The sequence below is a fragment of the Amblyomma americanum genome, chromosome 9, assembly GCF_052857255.1.
Source record: "Amblyomma americanum isolate KBUSLIRL-KWMA chromosome 9, ASM5285725v1, whole genome shotgun sequence".
NCBI lineage: Eukaryota > Metazoa > Arthropoda > Arachnida > Ixodida > Ixodidae > Amblyomma > Amblyomma americanum.
In genome coordinates, this window is record NC_135505.1 from 37,444,530 (window position 1) to 37,469,188 (window position 24,659).

The 24,659-nt window shown below is 44.3% G+C and overlaps 1 protein-coding gene across 1 annotated transcript in view; it reads left to right on the forward strand.

The window, feature by feature from the left end:
• Nucleotides 1-3,074: 3,074 nt before the first annotated feature.
• The window catches only part of LOC144104548 (uncharacterized), a 116,123-nt gene continuing 94,538 nt past the window's right edge, over nt 3,075-24,659 (forward strand). The window contains exons 1-3 of the mRNA XM_077637635.1: nt 3,075-3,112; nt 18,021-18,150; nt 20,399-20,470. Coding sequence (XP_077493761.1) covers nt 3,089-3,112; nt 18,021-18,150; nt 20,399-20,470 — 226 coding nt within the window. The 5' untranslated portion in view covers nt 3,075-3,088. The remainder of the gene's footprint in view (nt 3,113-18,020; nt 18,151-20,398; nt 20,471-24,659) is intronic.

The window sequence follows — 24,659 nt, forward strand, 5'->3', positions numbered from 1 at the left end:
TTTTCTCTTGCTTGATAGGAACAGAGTTGTGTCCACAAGAGCAGGCAAAAGTGTTGGCCTCTTTGTTTTTTCTTTTGGCGAGCGGGTGCAGCACGAGGCTTCAAAATGCCTTTTTCGCTAGGTAGCCCACCTACAACAGTGCCTTATCCTTCTGGCATAGTGAAAGTTTTACAATTGCAGCTTTTATTTTCGCCAAAAATAGGAAAGCTTGAGCAGTGTTCGCAACACATTGAAATCAGCTTTTGGAGAGATTTGGAATGTGTATTCATGTAACTCTCCAGGCAGTCCTATTGAAGTCCTCCTTATCTTGCACTAATTTTGCTCATATTTCTGTACTTTACCAGAATGTAGCATTCAGCTCGACACGAAACGGGGCTGGAAGAAAAATTAGAGTCTTCGTAACAAAGAACCAGTCATAAGAAGAGAAGAACCGAGTATCCGACGACCATTAAAGATTGTGCTATTTTCAGCGCGAGCTTTTCGCTTCAGCTTAGAGCTAGCAGTTACACTTCCACCATCTCTGAAATCCTGTAATAGAGGGCACACCAAATCTACGCGAGCTTAAGTTGAATCGACGCTCCAACCTGCTACTGCCATGAGCATGGTCTCCTTTGCTTTTGGGTTCATGTAGAGTTAAGGGAACTGCATATGAACGGCGTTTCTCGAGTTGTGGTAGAAGGTCATTGTAAAGCTACAACGTGTCAGGAACGAAGCACGGCCTAAAAAACGAGTTATCACTGAATCCGCGCAGTAACACCACAGGGGCGCCCTGATGGGTTGTTTGCCTTATACGCCTGGCAGCGTCTTACTAGACGGTACCTCAATGCGTTTACCCTGGTGTTGCTTCCTGCGGGTTATAAGGAATTGCATTTAAAAACCCTTCGATCTGTCAGTGACGCTTTGAATCTGCTCCACAAGAATGTGCCCTAGGACCAGCCTGCATACGGTCAGGAACGCGTTCACGACGGCGCTCTTGAAGTGACTGATTCGGGTAAAATACAGGCGGTACAGCAAAGGTCAACCTTCTGCTCTCATTGCCACAGCAGTTTTTGAGGCGGCTTGGATAGCGCCCTCTGTTCTTCAGTGTCATTCACTTCCCAAGACACATTCGTTGTGTGCAGCCGCCGCGGTGGCTGAGTGGTTACGGCGCTCGGCTGCCGGCCCGAAAGACGCGGGTTCGATCCCGGCCGCGGCGGTGGAAGTTCGATGGAGGCGAAATTCTAGAGGCCCGTGTACTGTGCGATGTCAGTGCACGTTAAAGAACCCCAGGTGTGTCGAAATTCCCGGAGCCCTGCACTACGGCGTCTCTCATAGCCTGAGTCGCTTTGAGACGTTAAACCCCCATAAACCAAACCAAACATTCGTTGTGTGCGTGAGCGCACTGCGTCCAGATCGTTTGTGGTTACGTGATCGTGGTGTGCAGACAATGCCAACAAGGCCGGCATAAACTTGTCTTACCATTCTCCTAATAATTAGCACTATCGAAAAACTGCGGTAAATCTCCCCAACCAGTACTTAATAATAACGGGACAGAGCATAAAAGCAGGGAGTAAATATGGCGGAGTTGCTTCTTTTTTATTGCAAGGATATCTCTACCTGACGGCGTCATATCCCGATTCTTGTATGCCGTATATGAAATGGTGCCAAATGATGAGCATAACAATTCCGCTATGGAGCCAAAGAATCGGCCTACCAGCCTAGAGCACAGCTATTACTTAAATTTTGCTCCAGAGTATTGCTGACGGCGTATTGTCAGTGACCTAATGTGAACTTGTACTTTATACTGTATTTTAGAATTTCTTGCTTTATCATTATAGAGATTGTCCCAGCCAGGGTAGGAAATACTGTCTGCAGAGTAATATGGCGTGGTTGTAAAGATGAATATATAGGTGAACGTCGACTACTCAAAATCTCTGAGAAACATTAAACACAACGCGCCCAAGGTCAATGCTGCCTCAAATTTAACATAAGGAATAATGAAAGCATTAGCCATGCACTGACTCAGCCCCGGCTGACGTGAATCTCAAAAAATATATTTCTGAATTCTCTTAAAATACGCGAAATCTGTCTATAATAAAATATACGCCCGATGGTTTTCCCGGGAACGAACTCTTCCATAGAAGCGCATGCAATATTAAGAAAAAATAAACATCATTGTTTGAACTCGCGAATGCCTTTCTATGTACTTAGAAACCCTACCCGCATTGATGTCTTCAAAAAATATTTTCCTAATGGGCTGTGTTTTGTCTTCCGTGCTTCTCAAATGGTATTCTAAACGAATTATTGAGCCTCGGCTCCAGCAAGTGAGTGAGAGTTTTGCTTATGCAACAGTAATGATACCAAGCTTTAAATGTTCCCCATGGTTGTGAAACTTTCTTTTTTGCCAATGTGATTACCAGAATAGCTTTCTACAGATGCACATTCAGCCAAGAATTTTAGCGAACGCTGCATAAAGAGATGGCCCAAGTCTATATTTGAAGTAGTCAGCATGATTCTTTTACCCACAATGCGTTTAAATCTTTTAATTCATCGGGCAATTTAGAGCACGTCTCAACTTGTGGACTTAAGTAACGAGAAAGGCTGGCTTACACTTTAATTCTGCTATCTTAGTACTGTTCACTTTCAAAGGCGCGATTGTGGATGTAAAAGGTATTGTGACTTGTTTGCTTAGATATCGGCTAAACGCTATAAAAAAAAGGTCGGCAAAAATAAACACGGCACATCGAATACAGAGGAGGAACCGTCCTCTAGTCCAAAGCAGTGGTTGTTAGCTGAACGCTAGCTTAGGGATCTAGAGACTATTAAGTATATACTGCGGCCATAAATCGGTTTACTACGCGTACCAGGTTGCGCCCACTGGCCTTGCTCTTATCGATAACGATGCTTAAGTTTTTTAAAAGATGAGTCCTAACTGACCGTTACTTATATGAGATTTCATTTTTAACGCTTCTTCTGTGCAGTCATAGGACAAGAAATGAGCATCGACGAAGAACGACTATTTTAATATTAAACGTACAAAGAATGAGGACCCATTAAAAACGTGGTTTATGTCTATCTTTCATTTTAAGGTTGCGGAAGTGATGATCATATGGTGAGAAGTGGGGATGAAGAGGTGAGTAGTATTAAGTGAAGTATTTCGCATAGTACAGAGAATAGAAGTTAAACGGCTAGAAAATTTAAAGTTGAGTTGATTTTGCCGCTGTTCGTAATTGTAACGAGGTGACATCGTTCTCCGAGGCAGTTACGAGGCCTGCACTATTTTTCTAACCATTATTATTTGTAAAGCAACTACAACTACCACGCGGAACTGAGTGTACAAATGTGTCTTACTGGAGCCGCGATATAGTTTTCTGTGCAGGACCTCCTCTTGGTGTTTAATTGTCTCGTCACATCACCCATTACCCTGACAATTTGCATATATAAAACGACGAACTTAAAAGTGGCATTCGACTTCATAGTGTAGATGTGAATACCAAAATTTGCCGAAACTATATTTCGAAGCCGTGCATTTATATTTGGGATGGTTGCAAGTACATATACTAGAATATCATTCAAATTCAATTGCGTAAGGCGAGAAAAAAAAACAAAAATGCAAGCGCTGACTAGTACTTGAAAGCTTCTTATTGCATTGCCATTAAACTTGTTTTAACAAACTCAATAGGGCACTAAATGATGGCAGCATAAACTACCTCTGAGGCGCGACGACTGCAGGCAGCATATGCGTGACCTTTTTAACAAGTTCGTTTGCTCACAACTTTGCTTCGTCTACCGATTTGGAAATGCGTGGAAGTGACCATTACCCAGTCCTCATATCTGCTGTCCGCACGCAGACGGCGCTAAAGAAAATACTTATAAAATCTACAGACTGGGAAGCCTACAAGGACGCTGCAAGAAGAATTACGCCCGCAACCTGGAATGAAAAATTGGTGTTGACAGAGGCTCATTGCCTCCAATAGAGTGCAATAATTACGGTTCGAAATGATAGACAGCCTTCAAATGATGACGTATATCAAAGGCTGTGCGCTATTCGCAGGCGAGTTGAAAGGAAAGCTTTGCGCATAAAAAAACATTGAAGGCCTTCGTTCTTGTCAACGGGCACAGCGTTACATTCGACCCTATCTGGATAAACACCGTCGGCTAAGATCGCGTCACTTTTTTTCTGTGCTGCATGTGCGCTAACCAGTAACCAAAATTTGGCGGATCGGTAGAGGTGTGCGTGCTCCACTCCGACAGCTTCACCTCTTCGCTGCACTCTCTCTGCAAAAAAAAAAAATCTCTAAACGAATGCTCAGAAGAATACTGCAGAGTACTCTCATTGGAGTCAGGGCCTTCAACACTCTCCGCAGATGGTCAAGCAGACATCCCAGAGGTGGCAGTACATACGTTGCACCTGCCTTTCACAACTCAAGGGCTATCCACAGTTATCGCGCAATCAAGCAGACATACGTCTCCTGGTCATGATGAAGTGACCTACGACACAGTCCCAAAGCTACCTCACACCGTATTCAACTCCTGGAATATTGCAGTTCTTCTTGAATGACTGGTGAGGTTCCCACAGAACGAAAGCTGGCGAAAATTGTGCCTGTTTTGAAACATTTTGAGCGGCCAACAAGCTACGAATCCTTCCGGCCTATCGTCCAACTGTGCGGCGTAGGTACGCCTGTGAAGCGATTGATCAACCAATGGATCACTTGGTTTCTTGAAAAAGCCAAAACGAGTACCCCAAAGAAATGAACGGGTTTCGTCAAAATAATTTTGCGACTTATAACGTCGTCGCCCTTGTCTCATCGCTTGGAATACCTTTACGCTCGGTACATCCCAATATCCGTTTTTCTTGACACCAAGGCCGTTTCTGACTCTGCTTTTCACCATGCGATTCTCGCTGCCTTGGCAAGTCTTGGCCTCGGAGGAAAGCGGGACAAGTGCATTGGACGCTATCTGAAAGAACGACAAATTTTCATGGGCACTCCAGATGGCCCTACACTCTCACGCAGTGGAGAGGGGCGTACCTCACTGAGCGGTGCTCAGCCCTCTTCTGTTCAATATTAGCCTTATACACATAACAATAAACCTTCTGCTAGGAGTGCGCATAACGATTTATGCAGATGGCATCTGCATCTGTAAAACGTCACTTCGGCGCTCTATTATCCAGCAACGCCTTCAGAGAGCGTTACTGCACACCTCTATGTACCTGGCCAGGCGAGGTCTTCGTCTCTAGCCAGAAAAAATTGTTGCCATGAATTTTAAAAGAAAAACGATGACTCAATATCCGCTTCTCCTAATTCGATGTCCAGTACCTTACATACGATCCCAGCAATCTGTCGTGGTCACGTCAGATGAAAAGCCTTCGCAAGAGTATCAGTGCAGCGCCGCAAGTTTTCATGTTCATAACGGGAACACGCTTGGGCAGCAACTGCCGTTCAAAGCCTCTACTTTAAAAAATGTTGAAGAAACCTTATTTTATTGTCTACTGATGATTCAAAGATTATCTCCAACAAGCAAGAAGATTCTTCACGCTGCAGGAACAACTCCCTGCGGATATACCTTGACCTCCCAATGAGTTCTTCTGCACCAGGAACAGTAGCAGAAGCAGGCTCTTTCCCGCTAGATGTGAATGCCTCCCAGAAAACTATGAGCATCCGCCTCCACCTTGTCGTGCAAAGGAAGAAGCACTTCCTACACCGTGTCGACCTAACTCATTGCAACTATATGGCTTTGGCCAAGCTGTGCACCTCCTGCCCTTCCTCACTAATTAATCAGCCACAGAAACTACTGCCTCTGTGCTTACCCCCCCCCCCTGGACACTGTCCACTGTAAAGGTGAAGAAGTTTATTCCAGGTGCGGATGCAAAGGGCCGCATGCCACCGGCAGCGCTTCTGCAAGCTACTCTAGCCTACTTAGCCGAAAAATGCACGCACCACACCGATATATTCACTGACAGTTAAACAACTAAAGAAACCTTTCCCAGTGGCCTTTATGAGCCTTCATCAAGCCATGTCCTTGCCGTCTGCAACGGAAGACTTCCAATAAGACAGCAGAGATTCACGGCATTAAAGAAGCTCTTTCCTATATTCTACGCCGAACCCCCGCCAGATGGCTTATATTTTCCGACTCCAAACCATCCCTTCAGAAGCTTTCAAGCCTGCTCAAGAGCAATAATCATCAGCCTATTTTACATGAAATCGGGTATCTACACCATTTGGCTATTGTCGCAGGATACTGGATAAAATTCCAGGGGATAACAGCAAACTGTGCCATTCTGGCCACTAAAAAAGCAGATGAAGCTGCTCGTAAAGACACCAACATCGGATATGCATTCGGACCTTCTTCACGAAATCTGATGCGTCAAAAATGACTAAGACTTTGCTTCAGACGACACGTATCGGCTCTGGAGCTTACCGACACATTACTACAAATATCTATACTTAGTCGACCGACATCAAAGATCCAGACTCCCGCCCAGACTTCCTCGGCATCTGCAAACAATTTATAATAGACTTCGCTTGAACGCTTCAGTTGCAAACAGCTCGCGATATCGTCTCGGTCAAATGAACAGTCCGCTTTAGGACAACTGCGGCTGGATCGAAACTATGGAACATATCCTACTTGAGTACCCTCGGTATGCTGACGAGCGTGCGTACTCTGAACATTTCATAGAGAAGCTCGCCCCAGAGCCTTTAACAATGGACAGTGTTTTAGGTCCCTTAGCCTGCCCTAGGTAACAGAGACTTGCAATGAACTTTTTATTTGCATATTTAAAGGACACTTGAGACGCTGACAACCACATTTCATTTCCCCTTGCACGTTAACCTGACAATTCGTCATGCAGCCAACTTTGTCAGCCCATTTGTCGGACTATGCACTTCATCATTTCTATATAACAATACTGCTCGCCGATGCACTTTAGTACGCATTTAATGGGCGCATTTTGTCTTGTCTCTTTTTATTTTGCTTTTTTTTCCATTTTTTAAACATGGCTAAATTTTGTTTTTTTATTAAAAGGCTTCTCTCTCTCTTATTGCTAATAAATACACAAACAATGACCATTGCATTGATAAATTTAAAAATCAAAGCATTCTTCGTTTCCTCGGTCATTTTAACAAGCACGTAGTCACAAAATTTTCCGGGAGGTGCCCAACTGATAGTTGGGTGCCTGGATTTTAGACATATACTTTCACTTTTTTTGCGGTATTTTTTCCTTGTTTTGTGTTGGTTGATTTCGTTTCCATGGCAATAGAAGTAGTAAGGGCGCAGCTCACTGATCTGCCATGCATTTGATAGGTTTCATATATTTAACACGCGTGCTGAAGCTGTTAGCATCACTAGGCAATTAAAGGCTGCAGTGCATTTTCCTCCAGATCCGGATTGGGAGCCTCAGAGACCCTTTCATATTATTGTTAGGCTCTCCTAGGCGGTCATTGAGGAATCGGCCTGCATACCCTATGTGGAATGGCCTGCAGCATAGTAAAAGTCAGAACAGTGCTTCTTTCTTGCATTCGGTAGAACTATTTTCTTATTCCTTGTGGGTCATGGCATATAGAGCAGAAAGAGCATTGCCTGATAATCGTCACGGACAGCGTGACAACGATATCAAAATAGGCAAGAAAATCGCGCTGAAGCTTGAAACATCAGCGCAAGAGCTAATTACGCGGAGCCCCTAGAATACGGTGGAGAAAAACAGCCTGTCTCTGGACTCGTTTCCTAAGCCGGGACAGATAACAGGTGGCTGAGAATCCTATAAACTATCTCTACGTTATTAAGGCTTGGTTTGAAGTGCGTGGATTTCCTTTCATTTCTATTGCGATTGCTCGAATAATGTTTTTCTCAGCAGTTCTGAACGCTTGTGTCTTTATATATATATGCTTTCTTCTACTTATATCCTCTTGTGCGCTGCTAACTTCAGATCTCATTTAGTAGCTGGCCCGAGTATTTTCTTTGACGCATGCTGCACGGCTTTACTGCCCGTGAATTTGTCTCGCTAAAAACATCTCAGTGCGGCCTATCCGCGTGCCTGTCTCTTTTTTTGGACACAGGGCTCTAAGATACGGCAATCTTACGTCGCGACAGCAGAAAGAACTTTTATGCCCTGCAAATTCTGGCTGGCGCATCTTTTTTGGCTTCGCGTACAAGAATATATTTGCTTTGCTGTTTAGAGTTATCTATGTTAGAATGACTTCTGCATTAGCAAATAGCAATGGAAAATCCCTTTGGCCGTTTTTTTTTGCAACCACCTCAAAACGAGCCCATAGTAATAGTGATCCCGGCGAAGTGAGGACATATGTCGCGAAGTTTTTACAGCGCAGGATAAATGTGAAGATAGCGTCATCGCCCTGACTTTCATAGTGTTGAAATAATATATTTATGGAAACGCCCTTTCAGAGTTGGCTGTAGCTTCGCATTCCAAGCACTTATAATTTAAGAATGAATAACTTTATGGGATCGAGAATACACGTGCTGGAGGGTTAGGGCATCCAAGATTTGAACTTTTACGCCTAGTGCAAGACGAATGCACGAAGAAACCAAAACGCGACAGAGAGCTTCTGTGCTTTTGTAAATTGATGTTTTTCAAAGCTAACGCTAGTGTCCCAGAATCATTAAGGGCACTTGCCGGGCCAGTTGGTACATGATCTCAACGAAAAACAGCGCGCTTACACGGGACACGAGAAAGGAGACACGCACACACTCAGCGCTGACTTACAACTGCAGGTTTTTATTGCATTGCTCACAATAAATACTAGAAAGGAAAAAACAAAAACAATGGAAGGCGAGGAAGAATTCCTTCTGTCGCATCATGTCGTCATAGTTATTCAAGATAATGAATCTCTTTTCTTGTCAATTCCATCGATGGTGTGCTAAAGCATGACGCGGCTTTCCTGTGATGAAAGCTTCATACAGCTCGCGCTTGTGCTGGTGATTATATCGCCTCAAAATCTGGCTTCGTCCAAAGTTAGGTGTGCAGTGACAGCCAGACAGGTGTTTTGCCAGCGTGCTGCCGTATCCCGTGCAGATGTTAGTGGCGTGCTCTCGTAAACGGTCGTTTATGCAACGTTCACTTTGACCCACATAAGATGCACCGCATGACAGCGGGATTTCGTAAATTACCTCCGTGTCACAGGTGGTGAACATTTTTTCATGCTTCTTACTGCACCGCGCTGGTTCTGGGGCATCTTCGTTCACCAATCTGCAAGCAAATTTAGCTTTGTGGATGCAGTGAGAATCAGATCCATTCCAGCACGCCCTACTATCTTCTTCAACGAGTGGCTGGTCCCGTGTAGATACGGCATAACAGCCCTCTTCTCTTATTCATTCCGTGGCTTCTTCGGGTGGCCAGATTGGCGGAGATCTTTCAGGAGCTTGAATCCGATCCCTGAAATGAGGTCATCCGGGAAGCCCGCTTCGCGTAGACGTTTCAGCTGGGACTCTGTGCTAGCTTGCTGACGGTGATGGCACGATCTTTTGAGGGCATTCTTCAAGGCACCCAAGGCATATAATGCTCGTTTGACGAGCTTCGTATGCGAGGAAGAGTATGGCAAAAGGCTTTTCTTTGACCTCGGAGCATAGCACCAGCCCAGATGGTCCTCACTTGGAAAAAACCAATTCCATCGATGGTGTGCTAAAGCATGACGCGGCTTTCCTGTGATGAAAGCTTCATACAGCTCGCGCTTGTGCTGGTGATTATATCGCCTCAAAATCTGGCTTCGTCCAAAGTTAGGTGTGCAGTGACAGCCAGACAGGTGTTTTGCCAGCGTGCTGCCGTATCCCGTGCAGATGTTAGTGGCGTGCTCTCGTAAACGGTCGTTTATGCAACGTTCACTTTGACCCACATAAGATGCACCGCATGACAGCGGGATTTCGTAAATTACCTCCGTGTCACAGGTGGTGAACATTTTTTCATGCTTCTTACTGCACCGCGCTGGTTCTGGGGCATCTTCGTTCACCAATCTGCAAGCAAATTTAGCTTTGTGGATGCAGTTAGAATCAGATCCATTCCAGCACGCCCTACTATCTTCTTCAACGAGTGGCTGGTCCCGTGTAGATACGGCATAACAGCCCTCTTCTCTTATTCATTCCGTGGCTTCTTCGGGTGGCCAGATTGGCGGAGATCTTTCAGGAGCTTGAATCCGATCCCTGAAATGAGGTCATCCGGGAAGCCCGCTTCGCGTAGACGTTTCAGCTGGGACTCTGTGCTAGCTTGCTGACGGTGATGGCACGATCTTTTGAGGGCATTCTTCAAGGCACCCAAGGCATATAATGCTCGTTTGACGAGCTTCGTATGCGAGGAAGAGTATGGCAAAAGGCTTTTCTTTGACCTCGGAGCATAGCACCAGCCCAGATGGTCCTCACTTGGAAAAAACCGCAGGTCAAGGTACTGAAGTTGGCCTTCATCAGGCAGTTCTTTTGTCAATTCAAATTCTCCTAAGTTTTCAAAACATACCTTGAAAAGTGCCTCCACGTCCTTGCCTGGGCCCTGATCAGACGTTTTGTAGATGATGAGGAAGTCGTCGACAAAACGAAAAACCCTTATTACGTTGGTGTTGAGCAACGCTTCTTTTAGCCGACGATCCGCCTTTGCAAGCAGAAGATCGCTGAGTAGAGGTGCGACACAGGAGCCGATGAACACGCCCTGCCTCTATACGAACAGTTCATTATTGAAGCTGATAAACGTCGACCTTAGGTAAAAGGCCAAAGCTTCGAGGAACTTCTCTGTGCTGATTCCGCAGGCGTTCTGAAACTGTACGGTACCCATTGCTTCAATGTCTTCTCTAACCGCATCAAACAGAGAGGGGTGCGTAGTGAGTAGTAAAGATCATTTGCATCGATGGAAAAATCACTCACACCTTTCGGGCATGAGCCATGAAGGAAAGTAGAGGCTTCTTCAGGCTTCTTAACCTGGAACGGATCTTCCACGGCTAACCAAGACAGTGAGTCTTGTAGAAACTTGCCCATGGAGTGCTGCCAGGTGCCTTTTTCCGACATGATCACCCTGAAAGGCCAGTTGTCCTTATGTGTCTTCACCGTGAAGAACGCACTTAGGCACAGTCCTTTGCTTTTTCTCACTGCTGTATCCAGCTTTGTCAGGTTGAAGGCATCACAAAGATGCTGGGCTTCTTTCTTCACAGCTTGCGGCTTGACCTTATTGAGCTTACGGAATTTCTTCATAACGGCTTCACTTGCCTTCTCGCCAAAAGTCGACGAAGGCAAAACTGCAAATCCTCCTTCTTTGTCCGCTACCAGAAGTCGAAGGTTCGCCTCTCGCATGGACAATGCCACCTCATCAAACCGTACCAATATTCTCTTCTTTGGTGCCTTTTTTAACACATCGACACTCTCACTGATGCATCTGCCCGCCTCTTCAGCATGCGCTTTGACCGCACTCCTTCTAACAGAGGAGAGAAGCTCGACCTTGTCATGCCGAGGTTCGATGCAGAACTTTGGTCCTAACTCAAGGACACGAGAAGCTTGAACCGATACTTGCGTGTTGCCAAAGGCGTGAACTGACTGCCGAGGACGGCCTTGGCTATCTTTTTTGGGAATCGAGCCTAGAACCTTCTTCCAAAAGAAGTCCGCCAACTGCGATGCATTTCGAAAGGCTTGTTGCAGGCGTTTCTCAGCTCCTCCCGGCGGGGCTTCGCGAAAGCAGGCTAGCCTTAGGCACTCCTTGAAGTACTCCAATTGGTGCCAGGCCTCGGAACGAAGACGACGGCATAATCTGTCGCCATGCTTCCCTGGAGGAGGTAAGGTACCCACTAGCCTGATTTCGCGAAGCCCCACCGGGAGGAGCTGAGAAACGCCTGCAACAAGCCTTTCGAAATGCATCGCAGTTGGCGGACTTCTTTTGGAAGAAGGTTCTAGGCTCGATTCCCAAGAAAGATAGCCAAGGCCGTCCTCGGCAGACAGTTCACGCCTTTGGCAACACGCAAGTACCGGTTCAAGCTTCTCGTGTCCTTGAGTTAGGACCAAAGTTCTGCATCGAACCTCGGCTTGACAAGGTTGAGCTTCTCTCCTTTGTTAGAAGGAGTGCGGTCAAAGCGCACGCTGAAGAGGCGGGCAGATGCATCAATGAGGGCGTCGATGTGTTAAACAAGGCACCAAAGAAGAGAACATCGGTACGATTTGATGAGGCGGCATTGTCCTTGCGAGAGGCGAACCTTCGACTTCTGGTAGCGGACAAAGAAGGAGCATTTGCAGTATTGCCTCTGTCAACCTTTGGCGAGAAGGCAAGTGAAGCCGTTATGAAGAACTTCCGTAAGCTCAATAAGGTCAAGCCGCAAGCTGTGAAGAAAGAAGCCCAGCATCTTTGTGATGCCTTCAACCTGACAAAGCTGGGTACAGCAGTGAGAAAAAGCAAAGGACTGTGCCTAAGTGCGTTCTTCACGGTGAAGACACATAAGGACAACTGGCCTTTCAGGGTGATCATGCCAGAAAAAGGCACCTGGCAGCACTCCATGGGCAAGTTTCTACAAGACTCACTGTCTTTGTTAGCCGTGGAAGATCCGTTCCAGGTTAAGAAGCCTGAAGAAGCCTCTGCTTTCCTTCATGGCTCATGCCCGAAAGGTGTCAGTGATTTTTCCATCGATGCAAATGATCTTTACTACTCACTACGCACCCCTCTCTGTTTGATGCGGTTAGAGAAGACATTGAAGCAATGGGTACCGTACAGTTTCAGAACGCCTGCGGAATCAGCACAGAGAAGTTCCTCGAAGGTTTGGCCTTTTACCGAAGGTCGACGTTTATCAGCTTCAATAATGAACTGTTCGTATAGAGGCAGGGCGTGTTCATCGGCTCCTGTGTCGCACCTCTACTCAGCGATCTTCTGCTTGCAAAGGCGGATCGTCGGCTAAAAGAAGCGTTGCTCAACACCAACGTAATAAGGGTTTTTCGTTTTGTCGACGACTTCCTCATCATCTACAAAACGTCTGATCAGGGCCCAGGCAAGGACGTGGAGGCACTTTTCAAGGTATGTTTTGAAAACTTAGGAGAATTTGAATTGACAAAAGAACTGCCTGATGAAGGCCAACTTCAGTACCTTGACCTGCGGTTTTTTCCAAGTGAGGACCATCTGGGCTGGTGCTATGCTCCGAGGTCAAAGAAAAGCCTTTTGCCATACTCTTCCTCGCATACGAAGCTCGTCAAACGAGCATTATATGCCTTGGGTGCCTTGAAGAATGCCCTCAAAAGATCGTGCCATCACCGTCAGCAAGCTAGCACAGAGTCCCAGCTGAAACGTCTACGCGAAGCGGGCTTCCCGGATGACCTCATTTCAGGGATCGGATTCAAGCTCCTGAAAGATCTCCGCCAATCTGGCCACCCGAAGAAGCCACGGAATGAATAAGAGAAGAGGGCTGTTATGCCGTATCTACACGGGACCAGCCACTCGTTGAAGAAGATAGTAGGGCGTGCTGGAATGGATCTGATTCTAACTGCATCCACAAAGCTAAATTTGCTTGCAGATTGGTGAACGAAGATGCCCCAGAACCAGCGCGGTGCAGTAAGAAGCATGAAAAAATGTTCACCACCTGTGACACGGAGGTAATTTACGAAATCCCGCTGTCATGCGGTGCATCTTATGTGGGTCAAAGTGGACGTTGCATAAGCTACCGAGCACGCCACTAACATCTGCAAGGGATACGGCAGCACGCTGGCAAAACACGTGTCTGGCTGTCACTGCACAGCTAACTTTGGACGAAGCCAGATTTTGAGGCGATATAATCACCAGCACAAGCGCGAGCTGTATGAAGCTTTCATCATAGGAAAGCCGCATCATGCGTTAGCACACCATCGATGGCATTGACAAGAAAAGAGATTCAATATCTTGAGTAACTATGACGACATGATGTGACAGAAGGAATTCTTCCTCTCATTACACTGTTTTTGTTTTATTCCTTTCGAGTATTTATTGTGAGCAATGCCATAAAAACCTGCAGTTGTAAGTCAGCGCTGTGTGTGTGCGTGTCTCCTTTCTCGTGTCCCGTGTAAGCGCGCTGTTTTTCGGTGAACCCCAGAAGCAATGCTCAAGATATGAAACGATGCCTGATGCGACTTCTTACAGTTGCTTTAAAATGACATACACTAATAATTCATTCCCAATTCCTCCTCGAAGAGAAAATGCTCTTTCTATATACGTAGCCTTGGAAATGGCTGTAGCAGGCTGGCACATCTGAGTCAAGAGATGCAGTTTTCATAGCTGCCAGAGAGCCCCTTATTTTTTCTGATGCTGTTCAGGCAATATTTTTAAACGATATCTAACGTCATGGAGCATTAGCTACCCTTAGCTACAGCCTCAGATTTGGGTCGCTGTCGGCGTCGTGCGCGGCACAGATCGCCGTCTAATCGCCAAACTTTATGCCACTACAAGGGCATTGCGTGCATATGTTTCGGTGACATCATCAACTGCAATGACTCCCAGATACAACTTTGTCGTGAGCCAAGGCGTTACAGAACAACTACAATGGCTCTCCCCGTAAACGCTGCAGCATGCCGCAGCAAGATAATAAACATAGTAGTTCAAACATATGCCCCTATCTGCTTGGTTTTCAGCCTCTTGGCAACGATTCTATGCGCGTTCGAGATACCGCATACCTCTTAGACCAACTGTCGATGGTCCCACAGGTCGCAGCTTTATAGCCTGGCTCCCAGAGAAGAGGACTGTGTTCGAGCATTAGGGTGTATCCTGGGAGGTGTGCACCTTCCTATATTGCCTGATATGTGGTGCGTTTAATGGGGGACAAGGGGTATAGAGAAAAGTAGGGCGTGTTATGGAAGCATTGCTTGATGAAGAGACAGGGGCAGCAGCTGGTTTGCAGTTGATCCATGCTACAGTATTGGTTCAAGAAAAGCACAGGTGAGGAAGGGCACCATAACGTCTCCTCTCACGATTGTAACGACATCTTTGGGTGCACTTTAGAGGTCTTGTGCCGTGGTTGCACAGCTCTTTCAGCGGTGCGCCGCTCGAGAGTTCCCTGACTATCAGATGAACGCAGTGTTCATCACCATCAGCCTGACTACCTCCGTTAGAACACTCTCCCGTATCTCTCCAATTACAGCGGCCCTGTGCCAGCCACGGCACCTTATCCCTGCAAGCTTCTTTATGCATTGCGGCCACCTATCATTTTGCCACCCTCGGCTACGCTTGCATTGTCTTTAAATATCCGGTCTGTTATCCTCAACCGCCATCGGTTATTTATTTATATTATGATTTAAAAAATGCTCTTTCGACTCTGATTTGTTTGTGTGCCCTGTCCAAACGCATTTCTTTTTGATTTCGACTAGGATGTGACAAACCGGCACTTGATTCTCCATTCACCCTGGTGTCTTGCTGTCTCAGCGCAACACTTATCATAATCCTTTTCATAGCTCTCTGCGTTGTCCTCAATTTAGGTTGAACCCTCCTACCTAGCCCCCTCGTTTCTGCCCATAGCTGAATACTAGTAACGAGGAGCTTTTGTATACTTACCTATTGAGCTATATCCTTAACTGCCATTACCTATCTGAAATTAGCATCGAAATGTACACCACCGCAGTCTTAATTTTCTAGTTTTTTTCATGCTCGTGGTCTGGTTCTGTCGTCACTACCTTTCCTAAGTTGTGTTTTTCATTACCAATTCCAGCGCGTTGCAGCCAGCGTAAACTGCTGTTGCTTTCTGAGATTGTTCGACGTAACTTTAGTTTTATGCATATTAGTTTGTAGTCCTACAGTTCTGCTTCTCCTGTTTTAGACACTGATCATGCTTAGAACGCATTCACTGATATGTAAATAGGCGCGTCAAGGGAAAAAACTGTGGCCACCTTTCGTTATTTGTTTGAAACTGCTCTGGAGGGGAGAATATATAAAAAGAAGGGTAGTGGGGCTTTGTTATGCCAATTTTGAATGCTCTGCAGGCTGCCGATGAGTCAGTAATGATAGTGGTAGGTGCGCAGTGTTTCGGCATTTTTTGGTGTGTATGATGACTACTGATATAGCCCCTTCTGCTTTCATCCTGTTGGTGGTGTGGTGAGACCCGCTGCACAGAGATGATTGTTTTTTGTAAAGAACTGAGATGGTCTTAGATGGGTGGTAGGGCGACTCAGCTGCGTCTTTACAAAGACTGTAACCTTCTAGTGTGGCGCCCCTAAAAATGATTGGTAGTGCCTGAACTCTGGCCTTTCAGCGCCACTGGTGATGCTCTGAGTGCATGTGACGAGGAATTGGTGCGACCTGGATCTTTTTTTCGCGATCGTCTCCCAACAGCGCTAAACAACACTTTGCAGGGCTTTTGCGGGTGCGAAAACTTTCCCGAGTCAACGTTTCGATCCGGTATGACTTGGCGTGGACGGAGAGTCGGATTGTTATGATGACTGTGTATGAGTTTGGCATTTGTGTTATGAATGCCGTGGCAGCGAACATGTGCAGAGGCTTACGAAGGACGTCAAATTGCTGTTGTGAGCGCTGCTCGAAGAAGTGTTTCCGCGGAGTTGTATTTATCCTCGGGGAGATTTTGTTAGGGCAGATGATAAGCTAGCCTAGCAGAAAATGGGTGCGTGGGCTATATTCAGTACATCTCGTTCCTGCAGTCTTTGGATGGTCAGATATGTTTACAGCTTGTTACTGTGACATTCTGTGCTATCACGCCAGGGCGGACATTCTAACGTTCGGGGTTCACAATCTTCACCCATCAGTGTGTTTTTTAGTTCAGAAATTGGTGGGTCTTCACGTTGAGGATAACGATCCTCTTTAGATCACTTAAGCAAGTTCATCTATATCGCCGTTCAGAAAGGATCTAACCTTTCAGGCATTTTATGGAGAGTTGCCGTGGTCTTTCTCCTGCCTCGCTTTTTATTTGGAACTTTCCAGCTGGCTATTATAATAAATTTCAGAAGAATATGAGATAAAAAATGGCGGCAATGGGCAAATCTCATTAGGCAATATGTAATTCAAGGCACTTCTCACATTAGAAACCTGAAGGTTGGTGCAAGTGCATACCTGCATGTTTGGCGCTGTATAAGGCATGCATTCAGAAAATGTCCACATGCGCCTTTATTCTCCGTTGAAAAAAAAACAGACTAGTATGCTGTGTGCTCGCTCTCCTCTTTTAGCAATCAAGCAAATTGATTCCAAAAGTCAGGAATTTTCTTTCAAGTCAGCGAAAGTAGGATTTTGTGTGACTTCGTGTGCCATTTAAAGTGGCACCAGCAACCACCATTCCAAAAGTCGGTCATTTTAGTAAGGCGCAGCTTTGTATGCACACAACTATAAATAGAAATGGCCACTCTGAATACCCAAACTAACCACCCTTTTCTGGCTATGGGTGGCAAATAAAATTATTGCCGATTTCCTTAGTTGTGGCAAAGACGAATTAGGGCCGCTAGTATTTCGGGTTTCACTTCGGTAGAGTGGTTCGAATAGCAATAATTGTTTAATGCCCATACATGCGGATGCGGTCATTATCTACCTTACATTAATAGATACCGGAAGTACTCATACCATTTCTGGCGCAGTGGTGCATTACTTCAGTGAGGCGCCACTGCCCTGCGTTGGCAGGTGCTGCCATGGGTGGCGATTGTAAGATCCTGATTCCTATGCCCAAATAACCTCTCCCGACCAATCATTACTGAGCTGCCACTTGCCACGGTCGACACTTAGCTTCCATGTCACCCACACCTTGCTAGGTGTAGATTTATGCATACTGACATCGGCAGATTACCCAGAAATGGTGGGGAGGTGGGCAGCCTGCTATGGAGCAGGCATCAGACAAGCAAACACAACGGCTAACTGCGGGGAATTACGGCTGTGTGTGCTAAGGAGAAAATATTGTTTTGACCCATGCTGCTTCATAGGTTTAGCAACATAAACGAGAAGGAGCGTTAGGCCCAGTTCCAAATCTTTTATGTAAGCCTTGTTTTCAGAAAAAATTTTTTAGGATGTCCACCTTTCAACCAGAAAACAATTGTAGATATAAAACACATGTTTTAAGTAACAATAAATCGGGAATATGGCTTTTTCATAATCTATTTCTGCTAATCTCTTTTCATATCTTATTCAGGAAGGGGAAGTTGTCTTCGTTGCTAACACTGAAAGCGAACATAATCACAAGTTTGAAGACGACCAGCTTGCTGTTGATAATTCCTTCGAGAACGACGGGATTGAAGCCGGAATTGAAAATGACGACAATGGTAAAACATTTGATTAGTCCAAAATAGCAGAAGAAAATCGCCCTTTATATTTGCCCTAAATTTAAAAAAATAAAAGTACAGCAAAATCTATACGCCTACCAAACACCTTCGACTAAACGTCATACTTACTCAGTAACCGGTAATCATTATAGATATTCTGAAGACCCTAAACCTTTTTAGTTTTTATTGGCAGGACAATGTAAGCGCAGTGGGACTACGTTGTTTTTCATATCGTTGCAACTATTTTGTCGAGCATGCACTGACAGGCACAGAGTGCAAAGCTCGCAAACTTCGCAGAAATGATCCATGCGAGTGCGCATCACGGGCATTATTCAACCAGTGTACAGCAACCCAGTGCACGCATATACACAATCAGCTGTACCTTCCGCTTCTTAATTGCGCATACATTCAGGAATGACAACTCGATGGTGGTAAAGCGATGCACATGCAATCCTCTCAAAAAGCATTCTTATTTAGTGTCATCTCTTTCTGTTTACATTGCGCTTTTGGTTATAACTATCAGGCGGGATTTTATTGCTAATTTCAAAAGCGCTTCGCATTTTTTGACCAAACATCAAAAGCTATTACGCACTAGATAGTAGCAGCTGCAATGTTATCTAATAAACCTTGCTTAAAAGATGGCTCTTGAAAGCGTAAACAAGTACCACTTCAGAGATTTTGAGTGTGAATGTAATTTCTTCGGAACACAGGAGCTTTTCCTTCGGCTATGGAGAAAATATTTGTATTATTGTATTGTCTGCTTTTAGCGCTCTCTCACCGCTGCGGTCGCTTAGTGGCATCAGCATCTCCTTCGCTTGCGAAGGATACCGAGTTTTTGGACACGCAGTGCCACTGAGTAACCCGAGGGAAAAATGCTTCTCACAGAAAAAAAAACACATTGCGTCATGACTTCATTGTGACAAACGCTTCCCTTGAGCCATAAAATCTCATTCTCATCATCAGAGTTTTAGCGCCTTCATTTAGAGATAAATCAAATAATCAGATATCAGCGAAGAAAACACTATAATGCCGCAATTAAACTGCACGGTATACCGTTAAATTGTCACGCATTTTTATGCCGTGAACGACGAAATTCTCTTAAACGTTCACAATCTGAGGCTTCAACGTGAACTAAAAGGTGAGACCTGTGGTACAGGCAGTTAAACGCACCGAGGGTTTCACGCTTCCGGAATAATGTCTTAGTGGAAGGCTCCGCCGTAATTGGGAACCTTGTGGTTGTATTGAACCCGTTTAATCCCCTCAGAGCTCAACTGGTTTTGGACTAAGACGTCATAAAAATGGCGGCGTCTGTGGCGGGATGACTCCCGGGGACTTCTGAATCATTGCAGTCGACACATCTAGGAAGCAGTTATTCGAAACGGAGTTAAGTACATAGCAAGAATGTATGTAAAAATTTTCTGGCGCTGGAGAAGAAGGTTTCTTGTATTCTTTTTTAAGTAAGCCTGAATAGCACCACAGACCCAAGATAAAGCGCCGACACACTAAGAGAGCAAAAGAAACAACCTTTGTGTGGAGCTAAGTAATTAAAGTTTATTACAAAAACATGTCGAATTGCTGAACAGTTCGTGAAGCAGATATGTTACTCCGTGTGCTTTCGTATGTTTGAGTTTTGCTTATTTGTCCTTGCTTGTATTGCATGCACTTGCTGGAACGCTTAAAAAATACACAAAGCCTTTACTTACTTTCACCACAGATGTCGCCAAATCCACGCGGCCGTTATATTTTGTAGTCGATGGACATAATTTGTTAGTGAGGAGCTTAAGTGAATACAATAATTTACTACTCTCCACAACATTCTGGCGTAGTCTCCAACTTTTTTTTTCACTGCAGATTTGATAAACGACATCCGCGTGCGGAACAAACGACTCACCTAGTTCAACTTAGATGTAATTCAGCTAACGGTGCCGCCTTTTGGTGCAACCAAGGTAGCATTTACGGCGGGCCGGGTATTTGCATGTCAAATGGAAAAATGTGTTTGAGAAGGGGTCCTTCTGGAAGGTTTTCTTTCAAAAAACAACGCCATTACAATGAACTAAACATTTAAAAAATAGCGTTTTAAACAATACACAATCTGCTAACTGCTAAATAAAGATCTTAAAGGGCTGTGACCTCGATCGCATTCACGTGGGAAATTTTACTGTATTGTTGGCACTACCTGGCATACATGTTCCAATATTTCACAAGAACTGTTAACAAGTTTTCAGAAATATACTTCCTCATTATACAGGCAAAAGTGGCCACGAGGAAAGTGAACAGCGGAGATTTGATAAAAACAAACTGGAAGAACGAGGCTTGACAGGTAAGTAAGGATTGTAAGCCCCTGTAAGGCTGACTCCACGGTCAAATATTTATGTTTACCTCTGGAAGCAACCATAAAAATGAGTATAAAGCTCTCGTAGTGTTGGGGCAGTAGATCTGAGCATGCGGTCGACATTTAGGGCTACTTTAGATGTCACAGCATGATGGTGCGTAGTTTACAACCTACACGAGGCAATATTGCACAAATAAAGCGTGTTGCTTCTCTTGTAGGTCGAGGCAGAACCAAGATTGTTTTTAGATTTGTACTGCCTAAGCACCCGTTTGCTCATAGAGTTACCCTCAATGAGCAGCACAGTTGTTTTCAGCGCACCCAATAAAATAAATAGTCGAAGAAATGTCCGGCGTTTAGCCAGTGGCTTGGGTGGTGGATGCACACTGGGGAAACTATTATATGTCTATGGTGAGTTTTGTTGTGCGCAAGTAGCAGTTTGGTTTGGGTTACTTGTTTCATAGCTACAGTTTATCCTGAGGACAGCACAAAAAATATGCGCTACAAGGAAAGCACATGAAAACTACGAGACCGGCGCGAACTTAAAGCCCCTGTCCGAAGGCGGCGCCTGTTTCGTGGTTTTCTTGTGCTTTCCTTGGTACCTGTTTTTTTTTTTTTTTGCGGCGTCCTCAAAGTCAGCTTTAACTGCTGTGCACCAGGAGAATGGCAAGATGTGAAACGCAATATTGTAATGCCATGCAGGTAACAATTGCCTTTACGTCGATTTGTGCTAAGTAACTAAAAATTCAATCTTGAAAGGATAAACACGCAGTGTGTCTTGAATTTGAAATGAAGAAGGTGCTTCGAGCTTACACTAGTGTGGATTAAGTTGATCAACCATGTACTTGATAACTTCTGATGAGAGATCATCAGCCGCACCTGCATAGGAAAATGGATGACAAACAGGTGTTTTTCTCGGGCCTCACTTGATCATTGCAAAGGCCTCGGATCTAATCAGTTTTCATGGTTTCAAGGCGACAGTAACAGCCACTGCATGAAAAGTATGCAAAGAATGTAATACGAACGAGATGCATTTTCACAAGGATAGACGTTGGCCTTGCTGGTTCAAATTTCAATGGTAAAAAAGGTGGAGCAAATAAGACGAGCGCTGTCTTCCCTTCTGAGCCATCATCTTCTTTGCGCTACGCTTTTATCTTTGCAAAATGCATTTCTGCTTTTCAAAAATGTTATTTCATACCATATACTTGACCCACAAGCTTGTTATATAGACTGTGAGGACACTCAGTTTTGGTTAAGGGCGCAAAGAAATAGAGCGAAATTAAACAATATAGAAAAATTATTGCTGCCGCCGCAGCTAAGAAAGAACAGACATAACTTTTTGTATCCTGTCAAAAAAGGTTTTCATTTCTCAGGCATATATGCAGAAAACAGCTTGGCGGCAAAAGCAAGCACACAAGTCATCAATACTCAACATGAGTTAGTCAATAGCGCCTGCCGTATATATGGGACATTGCAAATCCGACCAATGCTTTGATAGCTAGGGAGTGCGCTTTATATAATCTGTCTGATTGGGTGTTTACGCCAGCCCAAATTTGTCATCTATACCGAATTGTATGTTTAGGCAATATTAGTGCACTGAAACCTACTTTCAGCATGTTGTGCTCTTATAATCATGTCACGCAAGGGTGTCCGTTGTCGCCTAAAATTTTATCCGTGTCTTCAAAGCCAGAGCGCTGTAGTTACTGAAAGTTTGCAACGCTTGTGACTTAACAAAATAAAAGAAAAACACGCTCAACGTTTGGAGCAGATTGAATTGAATTGAATTGAAAATTTATTTCTCCACACACATTACAGTGGAAAAAGGGGACACTGGGCAAAAAGCTGCATGATGCAGCTTGAAGTAGCACCAAGTGCCCCATGAATACAACGACAGCAGTGTGTTTCGCGAACATCAGGCTGATGTTGAGCTGAATATCCCCATCAAAACAAACAAAGAAAAAGGACAACAATAGTGTAACCCTGACCGCGTACACAACAGAGATGCACATAAACAATAGGAACAATAGACAATATAATACACCAAACCTATTTACATTGATGCACAATAGATTCGAAAATGCACATGAAAGATAATAACTGTTTCTTTGAGATGTCTTCTATACAAACATTATATCTCTGCCAATCTGTTGAGGTAATTTCCTAGGTTATAGGATAAGGACTGTTTACGGTATAAAGTACGGCAAAAGGTTAGAAGCCAAGGTAAAAGACATCGGGTATTGTACACTGGTGTGTATTTATGTAGATTAAAGGCTGCAAGGAACAGTTGATTGTTTGTTTTAACTGCATTTTTAATGCACATAACAATATTACGGGTGCAATATATCAACAGACAAAATACCATATTGTTTAAAGTAAGGAAACGCATGGGAATGCCATGGTACATTTGCAATCAATCTGACAGCACGCTTCTGTGCAACTAAGATCTTGTGTTTGTTATGTTTCGTTGTGGTACCCCAGACACTTATAAAGTAGGTAATGATTGGAAGTAAGTATGCATTATATATAAGAATCTTTATCTTTTTTGGAAGTGTGTATCTATGTCGACACAGGGCACCATTGACTCGGTTCATTTTTTTGCGGATAGTATTTATATGTTTGTCCCAACTCATGGTTTCCGTGAGCACCACACCAAGGCATTTTATAGTGTCTACAATTTCAATTCTAGCGTCACCCAGCATGAGGTCAAAACTCATTGAGATAGGCTTGTTCTTTGGACGGAAGATAATGGCATTAGTTTTCTTAGCATTTACTCTAAAGCAATTCTTTCTCGACCATTCGCACAAATATTCTAAAAATTGGTTTCCATACAGTAATAGATTTCTTTCATTATCACCGGGCAAAAGCATTGTGAGATCATCGGCGTAAGCTATTAAAGTCACAGGTAAGGGCATGTAAAATATATCATTAATATAGATATTGAAGAGTAAGGGGCCTAAAATGCTGCCCTGTGGGTCTACAGAAAAAATAGGTTTTAATGTTGACGATGTGCGGTCATTTACAACCATTTGCATGCGGTTTTCTAGGTAGGATTCCATTAAGGATAAACCTATTCCTCTGATTCCATAATGGAGTAGCTTATGCAGTAGTAGACGATGGTGGACTAAGTCAAACGCCTTTGTAAAATCAAAATAAATTCCAAGAACGATTTTTCGGTCCTCAAAAGAATCTATGATCAGTTCCTTTTGTCTATTAAGCGCGATCTATGTTGACCTCTCTTGCCTGAATCCGTATTGAAAGTCAGAAAGCAAGGAGCGTTTTCCTAAAAATTTGGTTATTCTGGTATAAATAATATTTTCTAGGCCCTTGGATAGTACAGGAAGAACTGAAATAGGTCTATAATTGGACAGTTCTGTTTTCGCACCACCCTTATATATAGCCACAACCTTCGCGATTTTCATTTGGTCTGGAAAAGTTCCGGTGGAAAGAGCAAGATTGTAAATGCCTACCAGTACCGGTGCGAGTAAGTTAATCACATACTTAAAAGGCCTGATATGAAAGCCGTCTTTGTCCTCTGCTTTACTAGTTTTTAGGTTTGTGAATACCGTTATTATTTTGTGCTCTGTTACAGGCTCAAAAAACATGGACTCAGGAACACTTGGCGTTTGATAATCATACCCTGTGGCACCAGTAAAAGGACCGCAAAGGTCCTTTGTGAAATTAACAAAAAAACTTTTGTTCATTTGAAAGCTCTTCGCCCTTAATAAGTTTACCATACCTTATGATACCATCAATTGCAGTCCTTGTATTAAAATTCAAAATTTTATTCAGATGATCCCACGGTTTAAAAGTTTCGCTGGGCGATCTAGAAATCTTTTTAGTAAAGTATGCAAGCTTTGCATTGCGTAGCTCCTTGTTGAGGAGGTTGCGGAATTTTTTATACTGTTTCAGTTTTGCGAGATCCCTAGACTTCAGAAATTGCCCGTACAGCCTCTGTTTTTGCTTTATTTTGCGCAGTAGCTCTTCGGTGACCCATGGCTTTTTTGCTCTACGTTTACGGCTACATACTAGTGGGAAACACCTGTCATAAACTGCCTTTAGTTTAGTTAACAGAGTATCATATGCTTTGTTAACTTCCTGGAGACATTCAACATCCTTCCATGTTATCTCACTAACGCCCATATAAAAACGCTCAAGCGGGCTGTTGTCTATTCTTCTATAG